Source organism: Camellia sinensis, chromosome 5 (genome assembly GCF_055761805.1).
Source record: "Camellia sinensis isolate YWXY chromosome 5, ASM5576180v1, whole genome shotgun sequence".
Lineage (NCBI taxonomy): Eukaryota > Viridiplantae > Streptophyta > Magnoliopsida > Ericales > Theaceae > Camellia > Camellia sinensis.
The window spans coordinates 162747086-162770000 of NC_138965.1; the positions used below are offsets into that span (position 1 = coordinate 162747086).

Below are 22915 nucleotides of genomic sequence, written 5' to 3' on the forward strand. Positions count from 1 at the left end.
TCAAGTGGGCTTAAAACTCGTATTTTGATGAATTATTCCAATTCAAGCAATCCAACCTTCATCCACAGGCATTCATGCAGTTAAACACTTAAGCAGTTAGTCTCATGGCAAGCATGCTAAACATGGCAACACTAACACATGCAAGATGCTAAAGCATAAAAGCTTACCTAGTACTCCGAGCCAAAACAATAGCTAGTTAGTAATCAATGCATGATCCTAGCTATGTCAACAATGCCTAATGCAACACATGCAAAATGCAGCTAACATAGGCTCGGCTATTCTAAGATGGCATATGAAATACAACACTAGATAACATGTATTCAAATTGGTATTGAAACGCAATGCAGTTAGTATAATGCGCCGAGCCCGGTGCATGCAATACAGATGAATGGATGCAAACATGCGAACATAATGATGCTAATCGAAACATACCCTAAAACTAACCATCGAAAGCAGTTAAGTAAAAATGAGAAAGAAATGGGGGATTGGAAGACATGCATCACACACATGCATGTTTATTACAACAGTTGGCCCTCTCGACGGAGGGTCCGAATAATAAGCTAAGCTAATCTAAGCTAAGCTAAGCTACTTATTACACAACACAAATTGAATTTGAATCAACTAACTATTCTAAGCTAATTAAGTACAAACCGGATTAATTAAACACATTAACTAATCAATTACAAAATAACTAAACTAATGAACTAATTTAGCTAAGAAATTTAAGCAGATGGCCTTGGGAAATGAGAGAGATATGCATGCTCGGTTGGCTTCGCTCGAAAATCCACTACTGTGCCTCTAATGCCTCTGTTTGCACAAAATGCGTCACAAGCCAAGGAACAAAAAAGGAGAACAACCCCCAAACTCACCAAGCCTTAAACTACCATTTTTACACCTTAAAAATAGAGTTTTTGATAGTCCAAAACCAGCCTCAAAATAGTCCAAAACAATGGAAAAATGAGGGTAAAGCAAATGTGCAAAAACAAGCTTGAAAATGAGAAGTGCTTACCCTTAAAGCACCTTGAAGCACAGCGGAAAAACCAGACAAAATCTGAGCCAAAATCAACATTTTGGAGCTCAAACAAAGTCCCAAGCTACCTCAACCCAAAGATGATCAACTTTGGTTAAGGGTCTCTTTGCAAAAGTGTAGGAAATTCTCACTTCTAAGCCTAAAACAAGAGGAGAATGAGAGAATTCTAGGGAGGGAGAGAGTTTTGCTCACAAAACTTCTAGAGAGAGAGGATTCTAGAGTGAGAAGCTCTCAAATTTCTAAGCCTTTAAGAAAATGTTCTAAGTCCTTGAATATGAGATATAAGGCTCTCATATATAGCAAAATATCAAGTTTGGTCAAAATATTTGATTTGGGATAGGTGGCACAAGCTGGAAACAGTTTGAGGAGAAATATCTGCCAATTCTGGGATTTTTGGACATTTTTGGCCAATCGACCAACATTTTTGGCCGATAAGGTTCACTTTTGGCCGACCTATGGCCGATGAGGTCCAATTGTGGCCGATGAAAAAAATCAGTCCTGGTCCCTGACTTGAAGCAAGCCTAATTCCTTTATTTGGACTCCTTTTCAGGTCATTCTTGAGCCTAAACTGTAGCCCCAGAAGTCTTCTTTCCAAATTTGGAAGCCTCACCTCAAAATTCCATGTGTGCTAAGAGACATATCTCTTTTAGTGAAGGCTGCTCAGTTTCAGTCCAACCGGAATGATGCCCAACTGCAACCAATCATATCTCCCCCATCCGGACTCGGCTTTAGGAGATTCTTAAATGAAAAATGAAGCCCCAAAAGTAATATTTCCAACTGTGGTGGCCTCATATCTGAAATCCAAGCATTCAAAAGGATATGCCTGATTTAGCGAGGGTTGCTTGACTCTCTCTTAACAATTCATGCCCAACTCCTTCCCCAACTGGGTTTCTTCCCTCTCCTCTTCTTTTCTTCAACTCCAAACCCCTACGTAAGGTGTTTTGAATGATTTTTCAAAGATTTCACCTCTCTTTCATTCATTTCCACTTTGTCCTTGCCCGGTTTATCGAAAAACGCATCATTTAACAAAATGCGAGCCTCAGAGCATCGTAGAAACTTTATTTCAAAAATATTTTGAAAGAGAGGGTTTTAAGGTCTAAAAACCATCCAAAATAGCTTTGGTCCAAAATAGGGTGTGAGATTAGGATTTGACTCTCCTCTTGCCGAAGAAATTGAACATTTGCCTTGCACATCTTTCAACACCAAGTAAACCATCAGTAGCGCACAAGTCTAAAGGACGGTCAAAAATGGGGTGTCTATAGGTAGGGTTAATTAAAATTCAATTTGGAATGATTAAATTAGGATAAATAATGTTAAATCACATTAACTTGAGTTTATTACATTTTTGCCATTTAGTGGGCCACCTTCAAAAACATTGTTTGGGGCTTAATTTATATGTTTGGCACACCACTCTTCATCCATCTTCTTGACAAAAACGTGAGAGAGAGAGAATTGGAAGAAAAATTGATTCAACAAGAGATTGGCTTGAAACTTAGAAGAAATTAAAGAAGACTTGAGAGATTAGGCTTCTACACTTGGAATTCAAGACTTAAGGTAGGAAATTCATTCCCTCAATTATGAATTTAAGTTGTTTCATGCATGGTTCATGGAAAAATTGATGATTAGAGTCAAGAATTAGCTTAAAGTGTTGATTTGAGAGTCCATTCATACATGCATGATCATATCAAGGAAATTTTGAAGTTGTTTTCATGGGATTCACCCATGCATGTTCATATTTCAGTTGTGATCCAAGAATTTACCATGTTTTGAGTTCAATCTTGCATTTGATCATACTTTGGAGCATTAGAGTTCATAAGAACTCATGCATGTTATGTTCTTGCATTGTTCATAAAACTTTCATTGAATTTGTGTTCAATTGTCACACCTTTGGGTTTGATTTTATGAATGATCTTTAAAACATGTTGTATTATGAGTTTCTAAGTGTTTTCTAGAAAATTGGCCAAAAAAGATGAGTTTTGGCATGTTTGATTCTTGGTTTGAGCTTTGGGAGCAAATCTGGAAAACCCAGATTTTGGCTTCCACGCTCGAGCGACCACCTTTGTTTCAGAATCCCGCACGAGCAACGGAATGCTGGCTCAAGCGTAAATTGCAAGCTCTCAGGTTTTTGCGTGTGCAGATGCACGCTCAAGGGACGATACCTACGCTCGAGCGAGGAACTGTGTCTCACGCTCGAGCGAGCATCGAGCGGAGAATTTCAGTAACTAGTACTTTTCACACTTCTGCAGATCGCTCGAGCGAGGTAGTCTACGCTTGAGCGACCTCTCTCATCCGATAAGCTCGCTCGAGTGGAGAAAGCCACACTCGAGTGAGACCCTTGTTTTTAACAAGTTTTGAAAAATGTTGTTAAGTACATTTTTGAATCCTCATTCCATCCTAGGCATTCCTAGGCCATGTTTAAGGCATCTTAATGAGGATAATGTTATAGAACCACACCAAGTCAAGTTAGGGGCTAAGTTGTTAATCCCGAATGTGTAATTTAGTGTGTGTTTGTTCTGCAACTCTGTAGGGTTGGCACCCGAGGACGCTAATTAGCCTGCCTATTGCCCAGTAATCTGTGAGTAACAATGTTGTAAAGATATGTTCAATTATAATTATTTTCTGAATGATCGACTGTACTGCTTTCTGAAGTGACATTGTTTACTGAATGAATGTTTGTCCTATTTTATGAACTATACTCGTGGCATCCGTAACAACTTACTCTTACTGTTACTGTTACTGCTACTGTACTGTTACTGTTATCGCTACTGTTACAGAGATCTCTGTTAGTTCCAATGTTTGGAACCGATACTGTATACTGTTTCGATGGCCATCAACTGACTGTTCGATCTATTAAGACCTACTGTACTGTTCTGCTATTGGATATACCACATATGACTGCTATGGTTTCTAAATGACTATTATGACATGAACTATGAGTCACTGATTGAATAACTGATGTACTGATGTAAATAATTGTTTAATTACTGAAAGGACATTCATTCTTAACCCCTTTATACAGTTGTTATTCATTGGGCTTTAGTTCACAGTTTATATATGTATGTAGGTGGCCAGGCACCAGACCGAAGTTAGAAGCGTCAAGTTAAGCTCATGTTTTGTCCAGCCAACTGTTGTGCCTCACTTCAAGGTTCCGAATCTTCTCTAGCCAAGGCTGTTTTTGGGGTGTCTTAGATTCACCCTTTTGTCTCTGTTATGTATCGAATGTTTAAGACTTGATTGTACAGTTATGGTGTGGGGATTGGATCCCTAACCTGCATATTATGTGTATCTGATACGTATGTATGTATATATATATGTGGTTAAGAATGTGGATTAGTCCATAAAAGCTTTTTCCCATTCAGATTTTCACAGCTCATTGGACACCTTGTTATTACTGTTTGGCTTCCGCCAGCCCTTGTTATATTGTATTACTGTTATTACTGTCATTCAGGCCTTCGGTAATCATGGATTACTGGCCGATTACGATGCTAAACCCTTAGGGGCGGGTTTGGGTCGTGACAACAGTACGATATAAGTTAAAATGCACAAAATAGTGCGATGTACGGTGAAATGCACTAGACAGTGCGATGTAAGTTGAAATGCACTAGACAGTGCGATGTAAGTTAGAATACACAAATTAATGCACGAAATAGATGCGAATACACAAGACAGTGCGATTAAGGTGCACAAAACAGTGGATGCAAGTGGTGCACAAAATAGCGCCATGCACATGACAATGTAATGGTGCACAAAATAGTGCGATACAAAGTGAATAAGCTAGTGTGATATAAAGTGCACAAAATAGTGCGATGCAAGGTGCACAAAATAGTGCGATACAGGTGAGTGATGCATGGTATGTAGAGGGAAATGTGCAGTACTCAGAGTAATGCATCATGTACCTTACAAAATGAATGTAGGGCAACTTGCCACAACTCATTAAAATGCAACACAGAGGGAGGCAACTCGACGAAACTCTATTAAGTGTGGAATAAAGTTAAGAGCAAGAGCAACCAATCACGCAGTTCAACTCAACTAGAGTGTATAAGCATGTAGGTATAATACAAAACACATGCATTAATCAGAGGGAAAATGGCAATCCCAAGAGAATTTTGAAATGGTTGGAGACAACTTTCGAAAGCTGAATCATATCAGAATCAACATGGGGGTAAACCACCATAATCCAGGAAAAAGTGCCCAACAAAAGGCTTTGAGCAGATGGAGAGAAAGGTTGGGTTCATGCCCCTTGTTCAATTGATGGCCCAATCAGATACACTGAAAATTACCCCTAGTGTCCAATCATTGGCCATTGGTTGGGTTCATACCCCTTGTTCGATGGATGGCCCGGTCAGATATACTGAAAATTGCCCTTAGTGTCCAGCCACTGGCCACTGTTTTCAACATTACGTAGGCACATGTAATGGGGATCATCAGATCCTAGAACAGTTGTCAACCAATCAGACTCATGCTTCTCTTCTGACATATTGAGAATTTATTCTAGTCCCCTCTGAAGCAGTGATAGATTCCTCATATACACTTTGCAATGATCATGAACGCGATGCCCCTTGTATGGACACTCTCAGCTCGTTTATGAATTCCACACATGGACTTGTTTTCGAGTTTGGAGCGAGCATTCGTGTATGGAATTTTGGCGATGCCACTCTGTTGAAATTTGAGCGACATGCACGCTATGGTGACTTGATGAAGAGCATTTTTTAGCGACAGGCAGGTTATGGTGACTTAATGAAGAGCATAGACCGAGACAAACGCCAGGCGCGACACAACTGAATTCACAATTGACCCAATGCATAAAAAAGACTTAAGGTAACTAATCATTCATAGTGCCCCTAGTTTTACTTATGTTCCCTTTTAAACTCAATTTTGATTCCCTTTTTGCTCAAGTTAAAGATTCTACTGATAAGTTCAAATATTGAAAATTGCTCCACTTGTTGATTAAAGCTAGTTCTTTCTTACCCAACGCAAGTATGCGATATATACTGCAGTCAGTGTAGCCCATGGATTAATGCGAAGTTGACGACGTGAATTGGGCAAGATGATTGAGTTGAGATGGATGAGATAGATATGGTTAAGACCGAACTTCAGGATAAAGTTGCCTACGTATCCCAAGAATGGGAATCAGGTCAACGTAGTTCATGGCTAAGGTTCACTCGGGTATTGACACTCTCCTTTTGTGCTCTAACTTTTGCCAAAGCCGCTCTTCTGGGTTTTCAACTTTGTGAGTTTTATTTATTTGATTTCTCATTTTTCATGCTCTAACTTTTACCTAGGTCGCCCTTTTAAGTTTTCAGCCAGCGAGCCTCTCAAGGATAAAGTTACAACATTTGTAGTAAGTTTGATCAATGCTCATCCTTGCCCTAACACCAGAACTGACTTCGCCTTGATTTGAGCTTGGTTCTCCATTCTTTTATACATGCCTTTTCCCTTTCTTTTGCTCCATTTTCAAAGTTAGTTCTTCTTACAATGTGGTTCTTTCTTGCATTAGGTTTCCCGAATTCAGACAGAAGTTCCCTTCTTCATAACTGATTGGATTTCTGTTATAATCCCAACCTATAATTAACGTTAATTCATACTTAAGAGTGCCTAACAAGTAATTCAGAAGAAATCCTGAGTTAACGACATGTGCATTGCATTATTTTGTGTCTATATCTGTTTAACGTAGAAAGATCTATTCATGTTTTATTCGGTTTACGAATTGAAGGCCTTGTCGGCATCTGAATCAGAAATTGACTTGATTTATGGGTTATTTGGAATTTTTAGAACCTTATGGTGAGTTTAATTAAAGTTCGGTTCGGAGCGATTAAAGTAGATTAAGTTAATGCTACTTGTTTAGCCTTAATTAATAACCTTATTATCCAAGCCTAAATAAGGCATTAGTGGGCTTCTTTGTGCACTGATATTCTCCTAATTCACTCTCTTGATGATACAAATGTGAGGGGGGTGTCACTCTCTTGATGATACAAATGTGAGGGGGGTGAGAGAGAGGAGAAATTGAACTCAACCAAGGAATTACTAGAAAAGGGAAAAGAACTTTGGAGATTTGATCATCTAGCTCAAGAATCTAGCACCTAAGAGCCAATTAAGAATCTAAGGTAAGAAACCAAGTCTCTAGTCTTGAAATTGAGTTAATTCATAAATGAATTCAAGTAAATTAAGCTAAGAGATATAAGAATCAAGCTTAAGAAGTAGATAGAATGATCAATTCATACATGAATGTACATTCCAATGCATTAAAAGCATGTTACTAGGAAATTCCCTCATGCATGTTTGAAATTCATCTTAATTTAGGGAAGTCATCAAGTTTCAAGTTGTTTTATAGCATTTGATCATGTTTTGAGAAGCTTAAGGTTAAGAAAATTCATGTATGTTATGTTCATGAAACATTCATAAAGTTTAAGTTGAATTTTTGAACAATTGGCATGCTTTTGGGCCTTGATTTCATGAAATGATCTTCAAAGCATGATATTTTGTAAGTTTCTAAGTGTTTTCCAGAATTTTGGCCCAATAGGATGAGTTTTGAAGTGTTTAGTTAAAGGTTGAAGCTTGGAGATCAAATCTGGAAATTCCAGAATTTGAATCCACGCTCGAGCGTAGGAGTTCACGCTCGAGCGAGCACTCTAAGTGCGTGCACCTCCACTCAAGTGACTAGAAGTTCTCTCGAGCGTGAAATGCATGTATCCAGAAGTTCATATGTTTTACATCACACTCGAGCGACAGATTTTACGCTCGAGCGAGGGTCTGAGTCTCACGCTCGATCGTGGATCGAACGTCCGTCGAGCATGAAAAACTAGCAACCAGTACTTTTGTCAAGTTTACAGTACGCTCGAGCGAAGGAATTCACGCTCGAGCGAACCTTCACATTTTGCATGTCCGCTCGAGCGTGGACCTTGTTTTCAACAAGATCTGAAAAATGTTTTCTAATGCAATTTTTGCATCCTCATTCCATCATATGCATTCTTAGGTCACGATTAAGACACCATAATAAGGATAAGGATAGAAACACACTAAGAACAAGTGAAATAAGTTATGTACGATTCAAACGAGTGTTTCAAGTGTGTATTTATTATGTGTTAATGTAGGTCACGTGCCGTAAATTGTTTGATTAGTCTGCTTCGTCTGTCTGCACCCGAAGCCAATTGTGAGTAATATCTTAGTAAAGTTATGTTCAACTTTATTTATTTTCTGTATAATGAGTTAAGATCTGTTTTCTGAAATGATATGTTTTGTACAATGAAGGATTGTCCAATTTCTGACAATGTATTCGTGGCATCCTTAGCATCATGTGATATCTGTTAGCTATTACCCGGTATCGGAGGTTCCATTATGGAACTTAATATGTCTGCACTCTGTTACCCGTACCGGAGGCTCCATCATGGGGCTCAGCATGTTTATTCTTTGTTATCCGGATTCGGAGGTTCCTTTATGGAACTGGTTATTCATAACCACTACATGATCTGCATCTGTTCTGTATCTGCTCTGTTAGCACTAATGGATGTACCACGTATGATTAAGCATGAGTTATGATTTTTGTATATGATCTGAACAAGAATATGAATATGAATATATTATGAATCTGAATTATGACTTATGAATCTGTATGGACTTCATTTATTAAAATCCTTTATTCTGTTATTATTCACTAGGCTTCCGTTCACTATTTTATATTATGTATGTAGATGAGCAGGAACGTGACCAAGCCCAAAATTGACGGCCTACGTTTCAGTTTTTTTTTGTCAGCTAACCTCTGTGCCTCCTGAGGAGGTTCCAGATGAAGTCAAGTTTTTATGGTTGTTTTTGTAATTATAATAAACTTGGTATATGCTGTTAAGTCTTGGGCAAGATGTCTGACATTATACTCCTAGGAGTGATATGTAAATATTGTATCTTTTGACATCACTCGTAAGTCTATAAAATTTTTAAATTATACGTCTCATGTATGTCTCCACAGCTCAATGGACCACTTATATTTTGTATATTTGCTTCTGCAACCCCTAAACATATGTTAATCTGTCAAGAGGCCTTTGGTAATCCAAGGATTACTGGCCGGTTACAATGCTAAACCCATAAGGGCGGATTTGGGTCGTGACAATTTCATTCCAATGGATGCCCCTGGCTTGACGATTGACTTCTTTATTTTTCTTTTCTTTTTCTTTTCACTTTTCTTCTTTTTTCTTTTCTTTTTCCTTTTGTTCTTTTTTCTTTCTTTTTTCCCTTTTTTTCTCTTTGAAATAATGGAAACACCAGGGAAGAAATCCTATGATTTGTGAGGTCTAAAAGCAGCCTTGTACTTGTAGGTCTGAAAGCCGTCTTGTGCTTACCAAAATGATTGCCTAATGGCGAAAAGAATCCCTAAGGCAATGTAAAATACCACGCACAATTATGAACCTATTTTCGCAAGTTTTGCAAAAGAAACAACTTAAAATATTTGAAAGCGTGAATGATTTTGTGCTGATAAGTCAGAATTCACCCAAATCATTCAGGGGATCCTTCTCAACACCCGAGCTTATTAACAGAATCTCATTCAAAAACAAATTCAAAACCCTTTTCTATTTGCGAAAGGTCACACATGCATCACTATCGGCATAATAAAATGAACAAAAATTTGACTCCCACTTTCTTATAAAGATGAGGACCTGAGGGTACAGGAGAGCGACTTAAAGGAAAAGACTCAACTGACGCAACAATGCAAGAAAAGACAGAAAACAAAACTTTCAACAACTATTTACACGACACAACTCAAAACAAAATCAGTACCCTTGAAACAAAAGGGGTTTTCATTCTCGAAGTCCATCAATAGAATTCACAACAACTTTAAGTAGCCCACGAAAAGGTCCAGACCTGCCTTCAATTCAGCAATACACATCCATACCCAGAGGAAGTGATTTCCAACTTTCAAATCGGGTCTCACAGATTGAATCCCACACATCTTCTTAACCAAAACAATTGTTTCTCCACACCATGTCCTTAGTTCAGAAGGTCCTTTCCAAGTGCTTTTAACAATTTACCCTAGCTGAGACTAAGATTCATCATTCCAACCACTAGTGCTGCCATCACTGCTTCATCAAGCTGGAACTCACCAGGATCGAGTAAACTTTTCATCTCTACAAAGATTTTGTTCCTTTTTCTCAAATCGGAATAAGAAGATTCATGAATGAACACAATGGGTTTGGGCTCATTGGCAGGTACAATGTGTTGGCTAGGGTAATGGCTAGTTATTGGCGGGTTGTGTATGGGTTTTATGTTATGGAGTGGCAATCTATTGCAATCAAGGAAAGGGTTATTGATAGCTTTGGGATTTTCGGGTAGGGTGATGACCTTTTTATCAGTCAGGTCTTGAATTTCATGGCAAAGGTGAAAGCAACGGTCAGTATGGTGACCGTATTGCTGATGGAATGTGCAATATTGGGTAGAGTCGTGTTTAGGTGGCAGAGGATCAGGGAGAGGTCAAGGGTTAAGCAGTTTGAGATACCCTTTCTCTATCAGTACGTTCAATGCACAGGTTAGACTCATATGGAGTTGGGCGAAGGTTCATTTTTTTGAGGAGGAAGCATTAGGTTTAGAAACATTGGCAAATGGGTCAGCGGCTGTTGGTCAAGTATTCATAGGCTTGGGATTGAAATCAAGATGGGTGTTCATTTCCATTATTCGGCCCCTGATTCAAAATGCTCTTATCCTAAGCGACAAAAGTGTAATCTACAATTTTTGCAACAACTGCAAACACTTGTTATATGTTCAACCCTTTGACCTTCAAAGTCTTAATAACTCACCGAAGTTGTGCATAGAGATCAATACTTGTCCCGACTTTGTTCTTGCCACTTGCTTCTGCTTGGCCAAGGGATTGGATGGCTATATCGAAATGCGGCCCATTTGTTATTGATCTATTATCACCCAGACTTGAGATAGTTTCAGGTTGGCCCTTTTCAACTGCAGCTCGGCCTACGATTGGGGAGCTTTTTGATGGGATCGAAACCCCAAATGTTAAATCTGCTACCGTTCCTTGAAGGTTTTCAATCATTCCCAACATCTCAGCAGTAGTGGGTTCACCCATTTGGCGCCCTTGGCATATCTGAACCGGATTGGGTGTATCCATCATGCACAAATTAGTACTTTCTGGAATGAACACCTTAAGCTTGGGTAAATGGGCTGAGGTGATGTACATGCTGGAGCTGAAGGTAGATGGGGTATATGGATGAGGTTAAGGTGGACAGGAGATATTTGGTCATAGATGGGAAATGAGTTAGTGGTAACATTGGGGTTTTAAGGTGGAGCTATTATCTGGTTGTCGATGAGATTTTGAACCTCATGACGAAGGCGGTAGCAACGATCGGTGCCATGACCGCATTACTGATGATATACGCAGTACTTGATGGGGTTATGTCTGATAGGGAGTGGGTCAGGCAGAGGTTGAGGATTAAGGGCTTTGAGATACCCTCTTTCCATCAGGACTTTTAGTGCACTGGTTAAACTCATATAAAGGGGGGTGAAAGTTCTGCCTTGAGCTCGGGTTGGGCTGGCCGTTTGTGAGTTGATATTGGCAAAAGGGTTGGCAATTTTGGGAATGGAGGCAATGGTATTGATTTCAGTGGGTTTGGGAATAGTGCTACTACAAGCATTGGTACTCCCGGAAAACACCCTCCTTGTTGGTTCGCCTGTTCTAAGAATAATCCATTTGTTAAATGCACTTTCAATTTGAACCCCCGATTCATGCAAATTTTTGAAAGTGAACAGTGGAGCGACTATCATTTTTTGCAACATATCAGGCTCAAGGTTCTGTACCATCATCCGCACTTGATCCATTTCAGAAGGGCGATCTGTCATCTGTGCTGCCTTTGCTCTCCATCTTGCAACAAATTCCACAAAAGACTTTGTAGGATTCTGGTGGGTTGCTTCAAACTCTTGAGTGTTCATTTCAATTTGGGTATTGTAAGAATATTGATCGACAAATGCCTCAGCCAATTCTTCCTAGTTCTGCTTCACAAAATCCTTCAACTTCGCGTACCAAGTGGCTGTTATACCTGATAGGGTTCTTCCATACAGAGAGAGTTTCTAAGGCTTAGTCAAACCCATTGGTTTCAGAACGTCCAAGAAAAGCTGGATATGTACCACAGGATCTCCAGACCCGTCGAAACGGTCAATATGTGGCATTTTGAATCTGTTTGGGAGTCTTACGGCAGCCTCGGTGTACCCATCCTCAATGTCGGGAATAGAGTTAATTCCCTGTGCCTTTTTGAACTGGTTCTTAAGGTTAGTAATTTTTAACGAGAATCGGGTTGAGATCATCAATGTCAAGGGGATAAAGCCTCTTAAGGGTCTAAAAACTCGAGTTTAAGCCAACCCTTCTCGGGGATCCGGACCTTGCAAATCTTCAGTTGGCGGAGGTGGATCAAAGTTTGGCTGGGGGCCTGAGACTAGATGTGTGGTAGATGCCCTAGATGGCCGTTGCATTTCAACATTGGTCTTATCTTGCATGGCGACTCCCTAGTTAACGCCGCTATCATGGCCACAACTTTTTCTGGACTATGTGTTATCACGGATCTACTGAGTTGGTAATCAGGGAAATAGATAGGTGTAAGTTAAGAGCTGACTGATAAGGATTTTGACCGGGTTATACTTGATGTATCTGAGCTGGATTAGTCTAAACGGGTTTGACTAGATTGGTTTTTTAGAATGGGTCTTTCAGTAGTGAATGGATGCCGACCTTTTGGGGGTCAGACGGACTGGACCTTTGCTGAATAGGTTTTTCTAGGATTGGATGGATTGTGATGGGTTAAGGCCGGCACTGCTCCTTCTCTAGCTCAAACAAACCTGGCATTTAAGAAACAAATGCCTCTCATCAGATCAGGATACCGGGTATGCCTGTCAAAACAAAGCAAGATACAATATTGGACCATGGTTCGGGTTTTGCTGAAAATTCACCCATATCAAACACAAACCCCAGGATTTCGACCTAAATCTAATTCTGATATGATCCTTAAGTTTGAAAGAAATCGCCTCAACATTAAGACTCTCCGAGGATTACATCATACATTCCCAAAGATTTTCACATTTTGCACAAAAACATTCAAAACACCCCTATGAGACGTTTAGGGTTTCCCTGTCCTAGTTTCATCAGGAACTAGGATTCACTATTCAAACAAAGCAGTTTTCACGCAATCCTGCATTCGGGTAAGCATCTTGTCCTAGTTTGGAACAGCCTCTATCACTTTCGATATGCAACTAGGCCAAATGGTCAAAAGGGTACCTCAACAAGACTACCTAATATACCTCTCATACCTAACACCGAGAAGTGAAAGAAGGATCAAACAGTGCAGCGGTAGTCCAGATCCAAGGGTTGTGTTCCTATCGTGGCAAAGCCCGCGATCGGTCAGCCTTTTGGCAAGCTTTTCAGGCAAGCCTCTGGCAAACCATCCACAAATAGCAGGTGGCAAACACAGTGACTTAAGCGCACCAATGCAAATGCAATGTAAAGAAACGTATAAGTGTAAATAAAATTTCATATCATGAATTTCGAGTCAAGTTCTCTAATTTTCCTAGCAGAGTTGCCAGAAACTGTAGCTCAGCTTTTTCGCGCCCCTTTTTGGAAGTTTGAAAGAAGCCCTACTATTCGAACTCCCGCAATTCTTAATCTGACTTCACAAGTGCAATGTGAAATTGATAAACACCAAAGAGTTCAAATCCGGAAAATCTTTTTAAAAAATCGATTTTGAATCAAAAATGCCAAAAATGGACTGTTTTGCCAGATACAGAGTTGCCACCTAAATATTTTATTTTGGAAAAATTTAGAAAACCCATGACTCGTGCCAAAGGCCACATGTCCGTCATCACCAAGATTGTCTCGATTCGGGAACTTAGGTACAAGAGGGGAAGGTCATGAATTGAGCACCCCCGCTCACCCGATCAAATATCGGCCTTTACTAATCATGATATGATTTTTATTAACATCATATGCTCTTGTTCCGGTTTATTAGGCTAGCATTTACTATGTGATGTGCCCACACAAGATATAGACTAGTTTGCCTGAATTGAAACAATTCAATTTCATGTTTGTTTTTCAAAAAAGGTTTGATTTTGCCACTTAACAAAGTGGGCTTAAAGTTGGTGAATTTGCCACTTGACAAAGTGGGCTTAAATGTACATTCATTGAATCATTCCAATTCAAGCAACAAGCCTTCATTTATATGCACTCAAAACAGTTTAACAATTAAGCACTTAGCCTCATGGCAAGTATGCTAAATATGGTAGTCACTCACATTCATGCAAGTATGCTAAAGCGCTAACAACTCACCTAGTACTCCAAGCTAAGATAAAACAAAAGAGTTAAAAAAATATGCGTGATACCTAACTATACTAGATGGCTAATGCAACACATGCAAAAATGCAACTAAAATAGACTCGGCTACTTAAAATGTTATTTGCAACGATTTCATAGCATGTGTTTAAACACGTATTCAACGAAGTAATAAACGACAATGCAAGTTTAAATGATAAACCAAGCCTCGGTGTATGCAAGACAAAGGAATGGATGAAAACATGCGATATGCTAATTGAAACGTGATGCCCCTAATCTAACCATCAAACGCGGATAAATAAAACGGAGAAAGACGTACGGTTGAAAGACATACACATTATTACAACATTGATGCCCCGCGCAGGAGGGTTCGACTGAATAAACTAGCTAAGCTAAACTACTTAACTAATTATTACAACACAAATGAATAATTAACTACCCTAAGCTAATTAATTAAGCACAACAATTAAATAATTTAACTAGGCTAAGCTAATTAAATATTTACAACACAATCTAATTTAATTAATCAAATCTAAACTAATTAAGTACAAAACAAACTAATTAGCTACAACAACAAATAAATGACTGATTGCTAATTAAACTAATTATCTAGTCCCGGGAAGCGAGGGAGGCCCATGCATGCTCGGTTTCCACCTCGAAGAACGTCCATTGTTTGCTCTCAAAAGCCTCTGTTGTACAACCCTTGCACTGTTTTTATTCTCCAGATCAACTCTGCTTTGTTTCACAAATATTCTGCTCAAAATTCATTGGTGGCCGGCAGGCCAGAAGTGGTGGCTGGCCGGCCACCAATAGAGGGTTGCCATCCAACACTGATGGCCTGCCGGCTAGAGATAGTGGCCGGCCGGCCACTGATGATGCACCATTTCTTGCTGCAACAGAGAACAAACAGAGCAAAGAGAAGGTATTCTCACAGGTTGTTTGTACTGTGTATCCCTCCTTATCATCAAAACAAGCTCAAATGAATGATACACTTAGTTCAAAGACCATCAATCAAGCAATTCCATTGCATGATGGCTAAAGAACCAAGGTGTACAAGTTTAATCAATGCACAAACAAGACTTACAACCTTCACCCTATCATGCATGATCAAGGGCAATGGAGACCTAGGAAACTTGGCACAATTCATCGTTTTGAGTATGAAATGCCCAAATTTTCCTTTTGTTCAATTAACGTCCGATTGAACACATCAAAACACAATCAAATTATTATCTTTGCACAATTTTAGTTTCCACTTTTAGTTACTTATTTTAATTACCCTTCTATTCTTTAACCAATTAAGTTCATTGGTGAGTTAAGTCCTCTAAAAGAGAAGGAACTGTCAAACAATAGATAGTTTAAGGCAAGAGAGAGGTATCATGCCGTTGATAATGAACCTCCAAAAGATGGTTAAACCATTAAGCATGGACCTCAATCTCAAGCTTAAACTATCCTAAGGTTGAAACAACCCTCAAAGCAAACAAAGAGTCAAGAAATAAGGGAGGTTACAAAGATTATGCTTGCTGAAATTAAGTGAGAAAAGCACTAAAACAATGTAATCAACTCAAACAAGTAGTGTCTAAAGGCCTAAAATACCAAGCTTGTGTGGACATTTACACTAGAAGCATGCAAAACAAGACTCAAATGCAACAACTAGCTAAAAACAGAGTTAAAACAGTCCAAAATAGAGCAAAAAACATGCTGGAATTAAACTATAAATGGCTAGAAAAATAAGCTAATATATAGAGCTATCTAAGCTAACATATAGAGCTATCTATGCTAGCAAACAAAACACAAGGAGGGGAGGCTAACCTCTTGAAATTTAGATTTCAAAAGATGATTTTCACCACTAAAAATACTTTGAAATTCAGTGTTCAAAAACCCAAAAAAAAGATGGTTTGAAAATGGGAAACAAAAGTGGAAAGGCCTTACAAACAAGGAATAAAGAAAGGTGAGCCACCCCCTAACCTTAAATGGCCTAAAACCACCAATTTCAGCCCACCAAAACAGAGTTTTTTATAGCCCCAAAACAGCCCAAAATCAGTGAGAAAAGATAGAAAAACAAGTATACAAAGCAAGGTAAAAGGGCAAGTATTATACCTCTTGAAGCGAAGATCAACTCTAGGCAACAATGCAAGCCAAAACCACCTTCTAGAGCTCCAATAAGGCCTCAAGGAACCTCAGCTCAAAGATGAACCACTATGGTTAAGAAAGTGTAGGCAAAAGTATGGTGTATCTAAACTACTATGCACAAACTTGTAAGAGAGAGAGAAAGAATTGTAGAGAAAGAGGATATTTTGTTCCCAAAATTTTTCTAACCTTGAAATATGAGAGATAGGTCATTTATATATGGAAAACATGAGCCTTAGGTCGAAAATATCTATTCAGAAATAACTAGAGCAGTATGGAAACAGCTGGAGGAAAATGTCTACAAAAAATCTGCTTTTTGACACTTGTGGCCGACAGGCCACTAATGATGGACGGAAAGACACATTAGTGGACGGAACCCTCCCAAAAGTGGGTCAATCTACTTAAAAAAAGGCCAAAAAAATCATTACTAGCCGGCAGGCCACTAAAGTGGTCGGCCACAAAAATTTGTTTTTAGGCCCAATTTCAAATAGGCATATCTTCCTCATCTAGACTCGGTTTTAGGTCATTCTTGAGTCTAAATTAAAGCTTCAGAAGTCTAATTTCCAATGGAAGTGGCCTTACACCTAAATTTTAAGTGTGCAAAGAGATATGCCTATTTTAGTGAAAACTGCTCAGTTTCATCCTAACGGATTGATGCCTAATCTTTCCCCTGACGGGTTTTCTTCTCTACTCTCCTATTTTATTCAATTCCAAAGCTCTAAATAAGATGTTTTTAAAGATTTTTCAAAAAATTCACCTCTCTTCCATTTATTTCCACTTTGTCCTTGGTTTACCGAAAAGCGTAATTTTTAACGAAATGCGAGCCTCGAAATATCGTGAAAACATTTTTAAAAATATTTTGAAAGAGAGGGTTTTAAGGTCTAAAATAGTTTTGGTCTAAAATGGTTTTGGTCCAAAATGGGGTGCAAGGTTGGGATTTAGAAGCTCTTCTTGCTGAAGAAATCGAACGATTGCAAAGCTTAACTTTCATCACTGAGTGATCAACCTGAGGCGCTCAACTCTTAAGGGCGGTAAAAAATGAGGTGTCTATATTATGTAGCTTTTTATTACGAAATTGAAACACTAATTAATGGAACATTAATATAAAATGCAATTAACTGTGTTTCTAGAGAAAAACTCGTTAGATTGTAGAAAAACTTACGAGTTAGGATGAAACACTAATTACGAACTGATATGCTCTATGATGAAGATGCAATGTGACGAAAATGAACTAAGATGACGATGAACAGTGAAAACGGGATTAGAGAAATTTGTGAGAAAAGAATGGGAAAGATTTTTGTAGAAGATAATGAAACTCTAATGTCGATAATGAAGATGATATTGAAACCCTAATTCTGCTATTCCCTTGCTCGTGAAGATGGTTAGATGTTTGGAATGGAACTCAGTCATCGGAATCCAGTTTAATTTCTGTGTTGATTGTGAAGGGTATTTTGGTCCATGAAATAATTAAAAATGTGCGCAATATAGTTGAGGGACCTGATGCATCACCCCTTTTTTTTGGTGTCCTTTATCTTCTAAACTACTATTATTAGGGACCTTAAAAAAAATTCTCCAAAACTAAATTCATACCAATATGAATATTCACATTGCAACATGAAACAAAATTGAAAAAAAAAATGATTATTTCAGTAGTTTAACGGTAACAAAAAATGATTGTTCAAATAATAAGTATAGTGACAAATAACCAATAATATGTGAGCATTTACATCTTGCAAAATATATAATTATACCATAACTATATTTCAACACTTATTTCTCAAACTTTCAAATAATGTGAAATGTGAACATTCACCTTGATTGACAAAAAATATAAACAGTGGCAATAATAGAATTAGAAATCTAAAAAAACTAAATCACTCTAAAAATAAATAAATAAAATCAACTACATCCTCATCTTCATCACCATCTTTATCTTTATCACTATCATTAATAATATATGCAATTTCACCATTCTACCAATCCAAATAAAACCAAACCCACCATTGAAGAATATGTTTGTAACAAAATTGACTGGACATAAACAAGGTTTCGACTTACAACAATGGAAAACACATAGAGTTTCGAACACAGAGTAACAATGAACGAACACAGAATTTCAAATACAAAGTGATAGTGGAGGAACACAAAGTTTCACTGTAACAATTGAGGAATATAATATTATTTCATCACTATAGGGGTGTTTGGAAAGGATTTTTTTTGATTTTTTTTCACTAAAAGACAAATTGGTTACACAACCAAAAAAATAAATCCAAACAAAATATCACATCAAACCTCATAATCATTTCACTTTTTCTCTCACAAACATCACATCCAACCATAAAAAAACCCAACTATTTTTCCAAACACAAAAAAAATTTCTCCAATAATATCCTATAACTAAAAAAACCTACAAAAAATTCACTTCCCAAACACCCACTATGTGTAAATTAGAGTTTTTAAACCTTATCAAATAGAGAGTTTCGAAACCCTAGCATAATGAAACAATACCACAAATGTAAATGAAAATGATCACAAAAAAAAAAAAAAAAGTGTGAATAGTAATAACTGTCAAAATAGAGGTATCAATAAAAAAGAAATGTATATATTTTTTTCTATATAATACATATCAACAATAGATATAATGGATATAATAATTTGAATAAAAAGAAAGAGTATTGTAATAATTCAACAAACAATATAAATAAATAAAAAAGACCTCATAAAATAAAAATATAAATACTTGAAGCTAAAATTACGTTATAATTTTTCTTAATAAACTTACAACAATGATTCATTCCCCCTTTTCCTCCCACCCCCTTGACCCCCTCTCTCTCTCATTAGTTACATTTTCTTTTTTTTTTTTTTTTTTTTCCTACTCCTCCAATCACCATCCGCCACGTGACAAAAGGGATGAGGGGTGACCCCCAAAAGGGGTCCCAAGCATTATTCATAAACTTATTGGTTACAACACCACTAAATAAGATTTATGAATAAAAAATCCTTTAATTAATTATGCCGCTACGCTGTGATAAAATTACCTCGCTCGCTGCTCTTCCCTTTGAAACGGTGCTGTCTTCCAACTTCTGCCACAGTATGTTCGGCGTCGATTTTTGAGAACTATATAAATCATAATTTCGGCCTAATAATTCGGAGTTGGAGAAAATGACGATCGACGACGACAATTCGGTGTACGTCGGTGGCCTTCCCTACGACGCCACCGAAGACTCCATTCGCAGAGTCTTCGATCTCTACGGTCACGTCGTCGCCGTTAAGGTCTCTGTCTCTCTGTCTCTCTCTCTCTCTCCACAGATATGTATGTATATGTATATGTATATATTTCATTGTTTTAGCTAGGGTTTTACTTTGCCGTAGGATTTCAGCGAGTACGCACAATCGTTTTTTGTATTTGCGATTTACTTAACTAATTCCGTTTGGTTGCTGAGAAAACCTAGGAAAAGAAAGCAATTGAAAATTTTGAATTTTCTGACTTCGGAATTATAGTAGGGCTAAATGTAATGTTCAAAATTAAAGATTCAAATTTTTATTGAATTTTAATGTGTGCAAATTAGTTTCTATGCTGCTATCAGACTATTGAATTGCTCCAACCTGTTCGTTTGCCTTGGAATTGAGACTCTGTTATAGGGAGCTTCTATCTTTGCACTTTACATTTTTTCACTGCAAACTATTACTCAGTTCACACCTGATTTTTTTTTCAATTTTTTTTTCCAGTTCACACCAGTCTAATCCCCATAATACCTCAACTCTAAACCCTAACGCTAAAAATTTAGAGTTATGGTGAGGCATAACTCTAGGGTTTCAAGGTAGTGATGGGGCGGTAGGAGTGGGGGAAGGCTGTTGCGATGGTGGGGGAGGGGGTTGGGTCATGGTGAGGCAGTGGCCGCTCCAGCAGCTACGGCTTTGTAGCAGCAAAAGGTGGTGGTTGGTGGTGGTGGTGGTGGTTTGGAGAGGTGTGTGCTTATTCTTAATGGCGCTAATTTACTTAAGGGATAGAATTGCAATTAAATTGTTTTGACAAATGGTGTGAACGAAGATAATGTATTGTGTGCAAATAGAAGCTCCTCGTATTACACTATTTATCTTCTAGGTAAATCACACTAATCTCCCTTCTGGTTTAAGAAAAGTAAAGCAAGGTCCACAATTTGGCACAATTAAGGTTTAAATTTTCATAACACTTTGCTCACTTAAATCATGATATTGATGACAAGTAACATCACTTTTACATTGAAATGTATTTTTAACATTTGATTGTGCACGTGTTCTTACATGCACCTTATGTATTAGGTACGTTTGCGTTATCTTTACTAAAGGGAAAGTTAGTGTAATTATGTCAAACTTGTAAGGTTTATTGTATTTTTTCCCCCAAATCTCAGGGGAGTTTAGTATAATTTACCCTTATGTTTTATTAAAGATACTTTAGCCTCTAAATTTGTTGATGACCTTATAGAGGAAATATTCTTTTGGTTCTTTTGGGCATTCCTCTTATTGATGGTGGGCTAAGAAGTTTATGCTGTTGCTAGGTAGATAGTGGCCACATTACTGAATGGTAACGATCCTACGACACTGTTGTTGATGTTGTTGTGGAAACTCATTCGCAGTTTTGTTAGCTAGTAGTGGCTTAGTCATATTATTTGCATGTGAGAGATAAAGGCACTATTCCTTCTATAAAGAAGAAGAAGAATATAGAGATGAAGTATAGTAAGGTCTCTTAATGTCTGCAGGTAATCAATGACCGTGGGGTAGGTGGAAAATGCTATGGCTTTGTTACTTTCACAAATCCTCGATCTGCAGTTGATGCCATCAATGACATGAATGGCAGGGTATGCCTCTCAATCTCCCTCTGAAATATGATTGACATAAAACTGGTACATGGTAGTATATATAAATAGGAACTTTTCTTTGAATTTTGTAGACCTTTGACATAATGCTTTTGAATTAGACTATTGATGGGCGAGTTGTGAGAGTAAATGAAGTGAAGACCAGAGGTGGCAGGTCAAATGTTAGTCGTGAAAGTTTTCGCCGTAATTCTGACAAGGGGGACCGGGATAGGAGCAGAGATCGAGATAGGGATTATGATCATGATAGAAATAGAGATCAGTCTCGAGACTGTGATCAAGATAGGGAAAGAGGATATGACCGTGGACATGATCACGATCGAGCAAGGGATCGTTTCATTGATAGAGATAGAGATCGAGGTCAAGACAGAGATGCGGAAAATAAGCAAGAACATGATAAGAAGCGGGACAGGGAATGGGAAAGAGACCGTGAATTAGATGGGAGTCGAGATAGAGATAGGGAGATGCAGAGAAGTGATGATCATCATAAAAGTCGAGACAAGGATAAAGATCAAGCATTGAAGAAAGTGAATGGGTAAGATACTCTTGCTGTATTAATTGCTTCTCATAAACATTGAAAGGTTGTTTATGCTGCTCATTTGTATTATATATTATTTATTTGTACAACTTGCCCACTGCAGTTGTAATTCTGTTGGTCTTTGATAAAGAAGCATTCATAGTTGCACGTGTTAGCATTGGCTTTTGTATTGTAGTTGACCTCAACACTGTTTCAAACAAAGTTGGCTGTAAATTCTAGTCATGAAATAGCTATAAGGTGTCATTTACTGATGTCACGTAATTCTTGAAAAGGCAATGGAACTGTAATATGTACTTGTGGCTTGCAAGACATTTGGTTATGAAGTTGAAAGTTACCAACACATGACAAGTTTTAATTAATTATTACAACATTTTATTATAGTTAGACTACAACACTTTGTTCATTATAATAATTACTTCAAAACTCTGGCCTAGTGAAAAAAATCACTAAAACTAGTATTTAATTAAGAGTTCTGTGGATCAAGTATTGCGCTATATTTTCTTCCACAGTCTCTTCTTAGCAATGGAATTATTGTATCCTATTTATATAAACAGTTGGAACTATTTTTCTAATGCATTAATGAGATGTATTTGTTAAGAGTCAACATTGAACTCTCCCTTTTTCTCTCTATATACATCTTATAGATTTCTCTCTCCATTCCTCTCTCCAGATATGATCCCAGAATAAATTGTTATACATAAATGAATGTAGTAGTAGACCAAATTTTTTCTCAGTAGTTATGACTAACAGTGGTTGTGTCATGTCCATCTAGTGTTGGCATGTCGTGTTGGTATGTCTGTGTCATGTCCATATAGTGTCATGTGTCTGTGCTTGTGTTCCCAAACCTGCATCTAATGGATATTCAAGATTCATTTTGCATTGATATCCACTGACTTACTACAACTATAAATATGGCGCAGATCATGTAGGGTATCAAGGCATAGGCCCTTGTGTGAGTGGAGTGTTCCTTGGGTGTGTGATGTACTACAGCCTTAGTGTACAATAAGGGGTCCTAGAGTGTTTTTTTATGCATGGGTCTTTGTGTGTGAGTGAGACTAGTTTATTCT

General features: G+C 37.9%; 1 protein-coding gene across 1 annotated transcript in view; it reads left to right on the plus strand.

The window, feature by feature from the left end:
• Positions 1 to 19436: 19436 nt before the first annotated feature.
• Positions 19437 to 22915, plus strand: part of LOC114264731 (uncharacterized) — a 9688-nt gene continuing 6209 nt past the window's right edge. The window contains exons 1-3 of the mRNA XM_028205432.2: positions 19437 to 19730; positions 21197 to 21295; positions 21415 to 21845. Coding sequence (XP_028061233.2) covers positions 19620 to 19730; positions 21197 to 21295; positions 21415 to 21845 — 641 coding nt within the window. The 5' untranslated portion in view covers positions 19437 to 19619. The remainder of the gene's footprint in view (positions 19731 to 21196; positions 21296 to 21414; positions 21846 to 22915) is intronic.